This window comes from Trichechus manatus, unplaced genomic scaffold (assembly GCF_000243295.1).
Source record: "Trichechus manatus latirostris isolate Lorelei unplaced genomic scaffold, TriManLat1.0 scaffold00044, whole genome shotgun sequence".
NCBI classification, from domain to species: Eukaryota; Metazoa; Chordata; class Mammalia; order Sirenia; family Trichechidae; genus Trichechus; species Trichechus manatus.
The window spans coordinates 13,782,471-13,797,730 of NW_004443980.1; the positions used below are offsets into that span (position 1 = coordinate 13,782,471).

Consider the following 15,260-nt stretch of genomic DNA (forward strand, 5'->3'; position numbering starts at 1 on the left):
TGGAAGAGCGTAGTCGATGTCACTGAACTGTGCATGTAGAAATTTTTTGAAATGGTGTATCTTTGGTTATATATATTTTCACCAAAAAAAATGTCGAGAAGGGAGAGGGTTGACATGTTGTGGGGTTGTTAACCAATGTCATAAAACTATATGCGTACTACTGTTTCATGAGAAACTATTTGTTCTGTAAGCCTTCACCTGAAGTACAATAAAAAAAAAAGGCAAAAACTACCAAAAAAAAAAAAAGTTAATTTAACAACAACAACAAAAATTCAGTGGCAAAAACTCTACAGAAATGGAATTAAAAAAATTTACAAGTTAGAGATTAGGAAATTCTGGTAAATAAATTTATCTTTCCCACTTTTAGTCCGTCATTGCTCACACCTCCTTCGTTGACATACAGTGTGCCTCTGGAACTACACAAAATGCCACTTCCTTCTCTTCTAGCTTCCCCCCGCCCACCAAGATCTCTGGACAGTTATGCAAATCTACTTCAATTCAACCAATCTGACTATAAGACTTGTTCCCTGGCTTGAAAGAATCTATAATCTAGCACAAGAGATGAAACAGACACAAGCAATTATAACATAAGGTAGACTAGGAAATGTGGAAGAAAAGAGATATCATGAAATGCTAGGGCAATTCACAGATGATTCGCTGAGTAGCAAACAATGAAACTCTTTCTCTTGAGAACCATGGAATAAGGACTATGTGAGAGAACCTTAGAAAAAACAGAATTTCGACAGATGGAGAGAAAGAGAAAGTCATTCTGGGGATGGGAAGCAAGGGACAGTGCCGAGGCTGTCAAGTAGTCAATGCTGTCTAGAGATAATGTGAAAAGTTAGGACGGGGCCAGACCATGGACAGCCTGGAACATAATGGCTTTGTATGTTACGTGGTTTATTTCCACAAGGAGCCCTGGTGGTGCAATGGTTAAGCTCTCAGCTGCTAACCAAAAGGTTGGTAGTTCGAACCCACCAGCTACTCCACTGGAGAAAAGATCTGGCAATCTGCTCCTGTAAAGATTTCAGCCTAGCAAACCCTTCGGGGCAGTTCTATTGTTCTACTCTGTCCTCTAGGGTTGCTATGAGTCGGAATCGCCTCGATGGCACACAACAATAACGTTATTTCCACGGCTGCATAACTTAAGATGTAAACTTGTTTGTCTGTTTGTTTTTACTTCCTGTTGTATAACGCAACTAATTATATCAGAAACATGTACTTTTAAATGGAAATTATTAATTATTCAATGGCATAAGGGCAAGAATGCTTTTTTTTTTTAATACTGAAACATTAATTTTAAATGGTGGCTCATCATTACTACAAATTTTCCTCCTAAAACTGCAGCATTATTATAATTTAATAGATTCAATGGAGTACAATTTTATTCAACTATTATATTAAAAAAATTTTAAGTCTTGACTTTATTTCAAGATGATTTTTATTATGAATCGCTAATGTAATCAAGTAATTATTTTGTGTCACGCACTACATAAGTACTTCATGCACATTATATCTCATTTAAAAAAAACCCGTTGCCATCAAGTCTATTCTGACTCATGGTTACCCTTACAGGACAGAGTAGAACTGCCCCAGAGGGTTTTCAAGGCTGTAATCTTTACAGAAGCAGACTGTCACATCTCTCTCCAGCGAAGCAGCTCGTGTGTTTAAACCACCGGCCTTACAGTTAGCAGCTGAGCACTTAACCACTGTGCTGCCAGGGCTCCTTATTTCATTTAAACCTCTTCTCACCAATAAATGGTGTCCACAGCTACTCCATAGGAAAGTGCAGAGTTGGGATATGAGCTCTTGTCTGACCCCAGAGCATAAATTCTTAGCAATTACAGCAATTCTCTCTCTCATAGTCAGAGAATGACTTATTTATAAGGGTAAAAAGTAGCAAGAAAGGAGGAAAAACAAAATTTTGAGTTTACTATAACTAATAAAGTCAAATTTAATATTTCATTTTAACTGGAAGGAAGGAAGAAAGCAAACTACCTTAGAGTCTTGCTGTAAGACTGTCTTAGGGGACATGCCATAGGATGGACTTAAATAGAACCCCATGGGATGCGGTCCAAGATGGATCACATTGTATTGAATCCAATATAAGAGCAATAATGGAATAGTTAGCCCAAGACAAAAACAGCTTATAGCACAGAAATTTTAAATCCATCAACAACTGCAAGTTCATGCAACTAGTATTTTCTCTGATTACCTTTGAATCCTTTGCATAATAAAGGGTACGGCCTCGAAGTTTGAAGTATCGCTTTTTCCACCTTTGGAAAGAGCTGGTTTGCTTCAATAGCTGTCCCTCTTTAATACTGGTCTGGGGAGAGGCAGAAGCAAAACGACATGATTAAAATGAAATTAAAAAAACAAATAAAATTCAAAATTAACGATACATCATTAAATCCACGTCTGTTTGACTCCAGAGGGTATACCCAACTATTACACTATACCAAAAAAACCCAAAAACCAAACCTACTGTCGTCGAGTCGATTCTAACTCATAGCGACCTATAGGACAGAGTAGAACTGCCCCACAGAGTTTCCAAGGAGCTCCTGATGGATTTGAACTGCTAACTTTTTGATTAGCAGCTGTAGCTCTTAACCACTACACCACCATATACTGACTCTTATTATCAACAAGACATAAAATACTGAGAAAAGTTTGTTTTCTCTAACAAAGTAATTAAGTTACATTGTTTACTTTCAATTTCAATAAGACATTTACTCTAGACCCTTTCTCTAGGATTGTCCTCCAGAAATTGTCATGAGATCATTAAAATTTAATGATCATATATGATAACAAAAGCATAAGCAGTAAAAAACAGAAGAGATAAATGGGACCTCATAAAAACTAAATACTTTTGTTCATCAAAGGACTTTATCAACAAAGTGAAAAGATAACCTACAGATTGGGAGATATTTGGGAACCATGTATCTGATAAGGGTCTAATATCCAAATGAATATTTTAAAAAAAACTTCTACAACTTAGCAATAAAAAGACAAACAATCCAATCAAAAAATAGACAAAGGACTTGAAGAGACAGTTTACCAAAGATGATGTTCAAATGGCCAATGAGCACATGAAAAGATGCTCAATGTCTTTAGCCACTGTTGTTGTGTGCCTACAGTTCATTATGAGCCATTAGGGAACTACAAATCAAAACCACAATGAGATACAACCTCACCTCCATTAGAATGGCAATAATCAAGAGTGGAAAACAAAGATGTTGGGTAAGGATGTGGAGAAATCGAAACCCTCATTCATTGCTAGTGGGAATGTAAAATGGTACAACCACTGTGGAAAACAGTTTAGAGGTTACTCAAAAAGCTGAACATAAGAAATACCATACCATCCAGCAATCCCTAGAGAAATAAGAGCCATCACACAAACAGACACATGCACACCCATGTTCATTGTAGCATCATTCACAATAGGAAAAAGAAACAACCTAAGTCCCCATCAACAGATGAATGGATAAACAAACTATTCTACATACACACAATGGAATACTACGCAACCATAAAGAACAATAATGAATCTGCGAAACATCTCACAACATGGATGAATCTGGAGGACATTATGCTGAGTGAGATAAGTCAATTGCAAAAGGACAAATACTGCATGAGACCACTATCATAAAAACTCATGAAAAAGTTTACACACAGAAGAAATAATCTTTGATGGTTACAAAGGAGGGGAGGGGTGGGGATGGAAAAACACTAAATAGACTATAGGTAAGTAGTAACATTGGTGAAGGGTAAGACAGTACACAATACCCAGGAAGTAAGCACAACCTGACCAAGGCAAAGTCACAGAAGCTTCACAGACACACTGAAACTCCCTGAGGCACCAAGTCACCAGGCTGAGGGCTAGGGACCGTGGTTTCGGGGGACATCTAGCTCAACTGGCATAACACAGTCTATAAACAAAATGTTCTAAACCTGATTGTGGTGAATAGCATCTGGAGTCTTAAAAGCTTGTAAATGGCCATCTAAGATACGGCTACTGCTCCCATCTCAGCTGGAGTAAAGGGAAAGGAAGAAAATCAAAGACAAGAGAAAGATTAGTCCAAAGGACTAATGGAACACAACTACCACAACCTCCACCAGACTCAGCCCAGAACAGCTACCACCACCAACTGCTCTGACAGGGATCCCAACAGAGGGTCCCAGACAGAGCTGGAGATAAATGTAGAACAAATTTCAAATTCACATACACACACAAAAAAACCCAGACTTACTGGTCTGACAGAGATTAGAGAAACCCAGAGAGTATGGCCCTTGGACACCCTTATAACTCAATGCTGAAGTCACTCCTGAGGTTCACCCTTCAGCCAAAGATTAGACAGGTCTATAGGGCAAACAATAACACACCTTAGGAATATGCTTCGTAGTTCAATCATGTCTATGAGGCTAAATGCGCACACCAGCCCAAAAGCAAAGACGAGAAGGCAGAAAGGGGCAGGAAAACTGGACGAATGGAAACAGGGAACCCAGGGTGGAGAAGCGGAGAGTGCTGACACATCATGGGGTTGGCAACCAAAGTCACAAAACAATTTGTGTATTAATTGTTTAATGAGAAACTAATTTGTTCTGTAAACTTTCACCTAAAGCACAATAATAAAAAAAAAAAAGCTGAACATAAAACTACCATATGACCCAGCAATCCCAATCAGAGGTATATACCCAGAAGTGAAGGCAGAAATGCAACAGAAACCTATACACCGAGGTTCACTGCAGCTTTTCACAATAGCCAAAAAAGGGGAAATCCACTGAAATATCCATCAACATATGAATGGATAAACAAAATGCGGTATATAGTACAATGGAATACTACTCAGCCACAAAGAAAAATGAAGTCCTAATGCACGCTATGACATGGATGAACCTTGAAAACACCATGTTGAGTGAAGTAAGCTAGTCACGAAAGGACAAATGAATGATCTCACATGAGATAAGCAAATAGATAGAAAACAAACATTATTAATGGTTACCAGGGGTGAGAGGGAGGAGGAAAGGGGGAGTCTTTGCTTGGGGGACATTGAGTTTATGTTAATGGTGGTGGGATAACTTGGAAAAGAGTAGGGATAGTGGCTGCACAACATGAATGCAATCAACATCACTGAATTTTACACGCAGAAATTGTTGAATTGGTTAATGTTTTGGTGTGTGTATTTTCACCACACATACACACCCACACCCACACACAAATTAATGTTGGCAACGTACTGTTGAAACTTCATTACCAAAGACAGACTTCAAGATGGGCTCCATCACACACTAACGGTATGAACCAAGGCAAGTTACTCCAATTCTCTGGGCCCCTTTTTCCTCACCTTAAAACAAAATGGTAATAATAATACCAAATTCTCAAGTTTGTTACATCTAATTTAATTATAAGATAATGCCTATAAAGCATTTACTGCCTATAAAGCACTTAAGGAGGCCTGGTAGTGCAGTGGTTTAGCACTTGGCTGCTAACTGAAAGGATGGTAGTTCAAACCCACCAGCCGCTCCGCAGGAGAAAAGCCCTGGAGTCTGCTGCCATGAAGAATACAGCCTCGGAAGCCCTATGGGGCAATTCTGCTCTGTCACATGGGGTCGCTAAGAGTCAGAATCCACTCGATGGCACCTAACAACAACAATAAAGCACTTGGCACACCTTCCTGGTTACAGAAAATATTCAGTAAATGGTATGATCTGTCATTAAGCTAGTAAACTCAGGGAATATGTGCCAGGCACCAAACTATAAGAGCTTCTCGGAAAAATAAGTAAGTGCTCACAGGCCCCTGTGAGGGCAAATAACAGCTGGAGTAGAAGGAGAGTATCCAGAGATGAAGGAAGACAAGAGCCAGTATACTGCAGGCCACAACAGGGAGTGTGCTTGTTATTCTAAGTGCTAAAAGCTGGCAAAATGTTGCAAGCAGGAGAGTGACGAGGGGGAGACGGGGAGAAAGGAGGTGAGGGATCAATTAGGAGGTTGCTGCAGTAGTCCAGGGGAGAGACACGGAAGCTGGAATTAGGGGTGTAACATCATCAAGATGGAGAGAAGCAGAGGAATTTGAGAGGTCATTTTGAAATCAAATCTATTGGACTTGCTGATAGACATGAAGGGCAAAGTAGACAAAAGAACCAAAGAAAATGTCTAAGCAGCTTGGGCAACTAGATGCAAAAGACTAAGGGAGAAGGAGCTGATAGGGGAGGGTGGGCTGGTTGAGAAATCAAAATTAGAGAAAACCATGACTCAAAAGATTTCATTCTTTTTGGAGATTCTAATGGGGAGTGCAATGGAGAGGAAGAAATGTTTGCTCTTAAGATGCAGACTAAAACTTCCTACAGTTAGCCGTGAAAATCATGAGTTCATTTGAAGCCTTCTTGGGGAACAATCCTAACCCACTCACATAAGCCCTCATTCTGAGATCAGAGGTAAATGGGGACCATACACTGGGATTACCCATCCTAAAATAGATTCCTGTCGGCCCACATGTTAAAGCTTCCCTTGTTCTTTACCAAGGAGAGTGGTTGAAGGTCCTGACCCCAGACCCTACATCTCTTAAAACCCTAGGACTCTGAGAAAAATACACTACAAGTGCTGCTAAATTAATTTCATGATGCAGGGATTTCATAATAACATCTTATGATGTCACCGCATGAGATATTTTTTTCCAAATATGGTAGTACAAAAAGTTAAAAAAAAAAAAAAAAAAAAGACCAAATCAAAGGCTACTGCTATTAGAGCATGTCCCTCCTTCCTGTCCAAAAAGTGACTGAAAGTTGAGGAGGAACCCCCAAAGGAGGTGGCAGACAGTTCAGAGTTAAATTATAAAAGGAAGTTTTAGATACTTGCAAAGTTTAAGGCATGACAATAGAAAATGCCCCAGGAGAAAGAACACTTGTCATCGATTCTCAAGTAAGTACTATAAAAGGGTTAAGGTAAATGAACTCCTTCCAGTCACAAGACATTAGCTATTTTCTAAAACTTTACATAAATGGAAATATGCAGTATATACTTTAGGTCAACTTCTTTCACTCAGGAGTGCAGACAGTTGCTCAGCTGCTAAGCAAAAGGATGGAGGTTGGAGTCTACCCAGAGGCACCCTGGAAGAAAGGCCTGGTGATCTACTTCCAAAAAACCAGCTATTGAAAATCCTATGGAGCCCAGTTTTACTTTGACACATATGGGGTCACCATGAGTTGGAGTCAACTCAACGGCAACCTGTTTTCTTTCACTCAGCATGAGTATTTTGAGATGCATACATACTCCTGTGTATATCAATACTACATCCCCTTTTACTCTGACTAGTATTCCATTGGATGCATATGCCACAATTAGTTTAACCAGTCACCTGCTGACGTACATTTGGATTGCTTCCTCTTTTGGGTTATTACAAATAAAGCTGCAATGAACATTCATGTACAGATTTGGTGTGAACATATGCTTTTGTTTCTCTTGGGTAGATACCTAGGAGTTGAATGGCTGGGTCATGTGGTAGCTGTAGGTTTAACTTTTAAGAAATTGCCAAGCTATTTCTCTAAAATAGTTGTGCTATTTTACATTCCCACCAGCAGAGTATGAAAGTTCCAGTTGCTTCACAACCTTGTCAACACTGAGTATGGTCAGCGTTTTTTTTAAACTTTAGTCATTATAATAGGTGTGTAGTGGTATCTGGGAGCCCTGGTTGCACAGTGGTTAAAGCGCTCAGCTGCTACCTGAAAAGTCAGCGAGTCAAACCCACCAGCCACTCCGAGGGAGAAAGATACAGCAGCCTGCTTATGTAAAGATTTATACCTCTTGAAGGCTGAAGACCATGGTCTTGGGGGACACCTAGGTCCTGGCATAACATAGTTCACAAAGAAAACGTTCTACATCCTACTTTGGTGAGTAGCATCTGGAGTCTTAAAAGCTTGTGAAGGGCCAGGTAAGATACATCTATTGGTCCCATTCCATCAGGAGCAACGGAGAATGAAAAAAACCAAACACACAAGGAAAATATTAGTCCAAAGGTTTAACGGACCATATGAACCACAGCCTCCAGCAGCCTGAGCCCAGAAGAACTAGACGGTGCTCAGCTACCACCACTGACTGCTCTGACAGGGTTCACAATAGAGGGTCCTGGACAGAGAAGAAGAAAAATGTAGAACAAAAAGCAAATTCACACACACACACACACACAAAAAAAAAAAAACAGACTTACTTGTCTAACAGACACTGGAAGAACCCCAAGGACTATGGCCACTAGACACCCTGCTAACTCAGAACTGAAGCCACTCCCAAAGTCTACCTTTCAGCCAGTTTAGACAGGTCTATAAAAACAATAACACACGTGAAGAATCATGCTTCTTAGTTCAATTACGTATATGAGACTAAATGGTCAACACCTGCTCAAAAACAAAGACAAGAAGGCAGGAAAGGACAGGAAAACTGGAGGAATGAACATGGGGAGCCCTAGGTGGAAAGGGAAAGGAGGAGAGTACTGACACATTGTGGGGTTTGCAACCAATGTCACAAAACAATTTGTATATAAATTTTTGAATGAGAAACTAATTTGTGCTATAAACTTCCAGCTAAAACACAATAAAATTAAAAAAAAAAAAAAAAGATTTACAGCCTTGGAAATCCTATGGGGCAGTTCTACTCTGTCCTATAGCATCGCCATGAGTTGGAATTGACTCCATGGCAATGGGTTTTAGTGGTACCTCATTATGGTTTTAATCTGCATTCTTTTAATAACTTTTAGGAGCATTTTCATATGTTTATTTGCTATCTGTACATCTTCACTGTATATTTGTGTATCTTCACTGTTCAAATCTTTTGCCCATTTTTAAAATTCAGCTGTTTCTTACTATGACTTGAAGGTTCTTTACATACTCTGGATACAAGTTCTTTATCAGCTAGGTGCTTCTGCAAATTTTTTTTCCAGTCCATGGCTTGCATTTTCACTGTCTCAACAATGTCTTTTGAAGAGCAGAAATTCTTAATTTTTTTTTCTTTTTTATTGTGTTTTAGATGGTTTACAGAGGAAATTAGTTTCTCATTAAACAATTAATATACATATTGTTTTCTGATACTGGTTGTCAACCCCACGATGTGTCAACATTCTCCCCTTCTTGACCTTGGGTTTCCCGTTTTCAGCTTTCCTGTCCCCTCCTGCCTTCTAGTCCTCGCCCCTGGGCTGGTGTGAACATTAAGTCCCGTCTTGTTTTATGAGCCTGTCTAATCTTTGGATGAAGGATGAACCTCAGGAGTGCCTTCAGTACTGATTTAAAAGGGAGTCTGGGGGCCATATTTTCCAGGTTTCTCCACTCTCTGTCAGGCCATTAAGTCCAGTCTTTTATTGTGAGTTAGAATTTTGTTATACATTTTTCTCCAGCTCTGTCCAGGACCCTCTACTGTGATCCCTGTCAGAGCAGTCAGTGGTGGTAGCCCCAGCATTATCTAGTTGTGCTAGACTCAGTCTGGTGGAGGCTGTGGTGGTTGTGGTCCATTAGTCCTTTGGACTAATCTTTCCCTTGCGTCTTTGCTTTTCTTCATTCTCCCTTGCTCCAGACAGGGTGGGACCAGTGTAGTATCTTAGATGGCTGCTCACAAGCTTTTAAGGTTCCAGATGCTACTCACCAAGTAGGATGTAGAACATCTTCTTTATAAACTATGTTATGCCAATTGAGCTAGATGTCCCCTGAGACCATGATCCCCAGTCCCTAGCCCAGTAATTCAGTCCCTCATGGAGTCTGGATGTATCTGTGAAGCTTGCCTTGGTCAAGCTGTGCTGACTTCCCCAGTATTGTGTACTATCTTACCCTTCACCAAAGTTACCACTTACCTATTGTCTAGTTAAGTGTTTGTCCCTCCTCACCCCTCCCCTGCCCTCCCTCATAACCATCAAAGATTATTTCTTTCTACATGTAAACCTTTTCATGAGTTTTTATAATAGTGGTCTCATACAGTATTTCTCCATTTATGATTGACTTTTTTCACTCAGCATAATGCCCTACAGATTCATCCATGTTGTGAGATGTTTCGCAGATTCATCATTGTTCTTTATCATTGTGTAGTATTCCACTGTGTGTACGTAGCATAGTTTGTTTATCCATTCATCTGTTGATGGGCACTTAGGTTGTTTCCATATTTCTGCTGTTGTGAATGATGTGGCAATGAACATAGGTGTGCATACGTCTATTCATGTGAGGGCTCTTATTTCTCTAGAGTACATTCCTAGGGATGAGACAGCTGGATCGTATGGTATTTCTATTTCTAGCTTTTTAGGGAAGCACCATGTCCTTTTCCAAAATGGTTGTACCATTTTGCATTCCCACTAGCAGTGCATAAGAGTACCAATCTCCCCGTATTCTCTCCAAAATTTGTTATTTTCTGTTTTTTTTGATTCATGCCAGTAATGTCAGGGTGAGATGATATCTCATTGTGGTTTTGATTTGCATCTCTCTAATGACTAGTGATCACGAGCATTTCCTCATGTGTTTGTTAGCTATCTGAATGTCTTCTTTGATGAAGTGTTTGTTCATATCCTTTGCCCATTTTTTAACTGGATTATTTGTCTTTTTGTTGTAGAGGTGTTGGATTTTCCTACAGATTTTCGAGATTAGACCTTTGTCGGCTTTGTCATAGCCAAAAAATTTTTTCCTAGTCTGTAGGTTCTCTTTTCACTCTTTTGGTGAAGTCTTTTGATGAGCATAAGTGTTTAATTTTTAGAAGATCCCAGTTATCTAGCTTATCTTCTGGTGTTTGTGTATTGTTAGTTCTGGTTTGTATCCTATTTATGCCATGTATTAGGGCCTCTACTGTTGACCCTATTTTTTCTTCTATGATCATTATCGTTTTAGGTTTTATATTTAGGTCTCTGATCCATTTTAGTTTTTGAGTATGGTGTGAGGTATGGGTCCTGTTTCATTTTTTACAGATGGACATCCAGTTCTGCCAGCACCATTTGTTGAAAGGACTGTCTTTTCCCCATTTAAGGGACTCTGGGCCTTTGTTGAAGATCAGGTGACTGCAGGTGGATGGATTTATATCTGGGTTCTCAATTCCCTTCCACTGGTCAATGTGTCTGTCATTGTACCAGTACCAGGCCGTTTTGTCTACCATAGCTGTACAGTAGATTCTGAGGTCAGGTAGTGTGAGTCCTCCTACTTTATTCTTTTTCTTCAATAGTGCTTTACTTATCTGGGGCCCCTTTGCTCTCTATAAAGTGATTAGTTTTTCCATCTCTTTAAAGAACGCTGTTGGTATTTCGATCGGGATTGCACTGTATTTGTAGATTGCTTTGAGTAGAATTGACATTTTCACAATGTTGAATCTATCTACCCATGAGCATAGTATGTTTTTCCATTTATGTAGGTCTCTTTTGGTTTCTTGCAATAGTGTTTTGTAGTTTTCTTCATTGACCTCTTATCCTCTCTCATTCTCCTATTCTCTCTAGATATCCTCTCCCTTCCTGCCACTTCTTAGCTTCTCCCTTCAGTACACCAACCAACATATATCATACAACAACTTCTCCTAGAAGCTATGTCATCTACCTACAAAGAAATAAATCAAGAACTTCATTTGAGTGGGGAAAAAAAGACAATTTCCATGTTGTACCTCAGAAAGAAAAGCCTGACATAAATATTTCAAACACACAAATGATTGCTATGAGAAGGTCCTTATTCTGATTATTGAAAACATATTACATCTCCAGGGAGAGAATCAATGGCAAAGGTGACGAATCCTCATTCATCACCCAGTTCACAGAGACTGATGACGTGAAAAGGAGTGGAAGCACTGTGTCCCAGGAACCTGGGTTCAGAGCTAGAACTAGGAGTACATCTTCCCATACATATTATGTCATATATTTGCCTTAATAGTTAAGGCCCTCAGCTATTCTTCCTCTTGTCTGAATCACAATGAAACCAGTCACCAATTCCTCTTTGAGTATCGGGGGCACACCTTCGTGCTACAAGAAGACAATCTCGAGAAGACAATCTCTGCCTTCTTTCTTACTGAATCCCTGCAACAAGGACTCTCTTCTCCCCCTTCTTTGAACTGTAGCTCTAGTGGTGAGAAGGAAGTAATTCTGAGAATTGAGAAAATGAACAGGAAGATCACTGATAAATTAGGAGTTCAATGTGAATTTACAACTGGTTACATGCGTCTTTCTCCCTGGGCTAGATTATACTCTCCCTGGGGGTCTATGAAGTCTATCTCATTTGTCTTTGGACCTCCACGTGAAACAAATCACCATAGATAAAAACACTGATTTCACAGAAAAATGTCTTGTGACTTCCAAATATCTGGTTCATAAACAAACTTCCGGAACAAAATCTAGTTGTGAGTTGGGGGCTATATATAAACAGGAAAAGGGTCAAAGTGACTTCTGGGACAGTGCTCTGTAACATTGGATAAAGAAGCCCTTCAGGAGCTGATAAAAGTTATTGAGTTGACTACTGTCTCTCCAAAAACATGCACACCCACACTTACACCCTAAACTTTAGGAAGGCCATGAACCCGCTGGATCCATTATAACTAAAGATATTGGGCTCCAAATAATTAAACTGAATGATTTTTTTTTTCGTGGTTGTTTTTTAAAAAAATTAGGCCTTAATATGGCTATGGGTAAGAAATATTCAGTGTGTGTGTTTTTAATTTTCTCATCAGTTAGTTTAATTCTCTCCTATAGAATTTGAAACAGCATAATTTAATATTACTTAAGAGACTAGGAGAGTCTGACTTAAAAGATTTTGGGCTCTAATTTTCTGCTGGGATTTCAGAAGTAGTTAATAACTGCAGTTCATAAGCAAAAATATACCAAAACACACCGGCATCACCTAATTTGAAAGTTTAAAACATACTTATTCAATTTGAAAATTTGATTACTGAAGATATATTACATTTTTGTTCTCCCCAAGATCATTAAAGAAAAACATTATTTTATAAAAATGGAAAGCTTGCCCTAAGAAAAATTAATCTGAATGAAAAGTACTTTCCTTCCACTACTCTTCTGCCAGTTTGTCGTACTGTGGTGGCTTGCATGTTGCTGTGATGCTGAAAGCTATCAATATTCTTACCAATATTTCAAATACCAGCAGGGTCACCCATGGTGGACAGGTTTCAGTGGAGCTTCCAGACTAAGACAGACTAGGAAGAAAGGCCTAGTGACCTACTTCTGAAAATTAGCCAATGAAAACCCTGTGGGGATCACAACTGAATATTCTCTGATACAGTGCTGGAAGATGAGCCTCCTAGGTTGAAAAGAACTACACAGTAGCTGCAATAATAGAGTCAAACATATCAACAATGATGACAATGGTACAGGACCAGGCAATGTTTCGTTGTGTTGTAGATTGGGTTGCCATGAGTTGGAGTCAACTGGATGGCAAGTATCAACAACAACTCTTTCTTTCAACATGAAAAAAAAATTTAACAATTTCATTCTGTGTTTTTAATCCTAATTCATTTTGAAACCAAGATTAGAGGTGTACAACATTCAGAATAACTAGTTATTTCCACTTTCGACTAAGGAAGCTCAATTAACATCTACTAAATTAACCTCAAACAGCCAGTTTGGAGAGTCTTTAATGTACTGTCCGGTTTCATAGTCCGTTGTTTCATAAAGTGTCCACTTGTGATTTATAGAAGGCTACTACTACCTAAAAACCAAAAACCCACTACTGTAGAGTTGATTATGACTCATACTGGCCCTATAGGACAGAGGAGAACTGCCCCACAGGGCTTCCAAGGAACAGCTGGTGGATTTGAACCACCGACCTTCTGGTAAGCAGTGGAACACTTAACCCTGCACCACCAGGGCTCCAGGATACTACCACAGAGGGGTCAAAAGATAACATGGGGAGAAAAATATCAGAAACTACAGTAAAAAGGAAGAATCAAAGACTGTATTATAAAGTAGAGGTGAACACTTTTAAAGAGTTATTCTTAAAAAATGAATTGTGGGGATATATGCCATTTAAATATGGCTGCACTATTGACAACTGCAGCCCCCACAGGCCTCTATGCTGTATACGACATGTTGGAGACTTGTCAGCAATAAGAAAGAGATTAGGCACGACTTGTTTTCCCAAACCTATTGTCCCGTTACTGATTGGCTTGTTTACCTGAATTCCTTCTCCCTTGCCGGAAACTTATTGTTACTCACCCAAACCCCATTGTTCTGTTATTTACTTCACTGCTTGCTGTATTGACTATAAAATAAACTCCTCGGACTGAAGCCGGGGTTCGACTCCTCAGAGTGACCCTCCGTGGCCCCACTTCTCTGTAAGAGTTGTGGCATTGGTTACTGTCTCCGCCGCCCTGACAATCGTCGCCGCTGTGACAACGAATCTCAAACCAACATTCATAATTAAAAAGTGTGCAAAAAGTGAGCCAACAGGTGTAAAAGTCAAGATTTAATGGTACATAAAATTAAAATTAATATGACCAGAAAGGAGTATGAAATATTGGTTAAAAAATGAAAAGATTATAAAAATCTGTTAAATAGCCCAGAAAGCCCTTGCGATAAGGGCTAAAAACTCCTAGAGGGTATCCTAGAGGGTAGTGATGGCATCTTCTAATCTAACAGAGTTGAAGAAGGAGAGAGGGAGAAAGAACCTACACTGAATGTCATGGAGGCGCCACCTCACCCTGTTCAGAAGCGAAGGCTGCAGGCTAACACCGACAGCACAGCAGCTGGTGTGGACAGTGAAACAAAAGGTGGAGACTAGACTGCAGGTGACTGCTAATGCCTTATGAAGGCAGCACTTGGCATCTCGGCTATGAGCAGCACCTCTGAACTTCCTGTCATATAACATCATTTTAAAACCTTTAGTCTTTTGCTGTTGCTGTTCTTAGCTGCCCTCCAGTTTGTCCCCAAATGATGGCGACCCCACATACAACAGAACACAATGCTGCCTGGTCCTGCACCATCTCCACGATTGGTTGGGGATCAGACCGCTGTGATTCAAATGGTTTTCACTGCCTGATGTTCAGAAGGAGATCGCTCTACCTAGCTTCCAAGTCCATCTTAGTCTGGAAGTGCCAGTGAAAGCTGTTCAGCATCACAGCAACACACAAGTCTCCACTGACAGATGGGTAGTGGCTGCACATGAGGTGCATTGGCCAGGAATCAAATGCAGGTCTCCCGCATGGAAGGCACAAATTCTACCCCTGAGCTAAACTATAAATTAATGCCTCTTCTTTCAGACACTTTCTTGGATTCATTTACACATAAATTCTTAATCTTTTTTTTTTTTCCCCTGAAAAT

The 15,260-nt window shown here is 39.7% G+C and overlaps 1 protein-coding gene across 1 annotated transcript in view; it reads right to left on the reverse strand.

Moving 5' to 3' along the window:
- Window positions 1-15,260, reverse strand: part of DGKH (diacylglycerol kinase eta) — a 253,952-nt gene that overhangs the window by 124,385 nt on the left and 114,307 nt on the right. Inside the window, exon 3 of the mRNA XM_004376610.3 lies at window positions 2,216-2,326. Coding sequence (XP_004376667.1) covers window positions 2,216-2,326 — 111 coding nt within the window. The remainder of the gene's footprint in view (window positions 1-2,215; window positions 2,327-15,260) is intronic.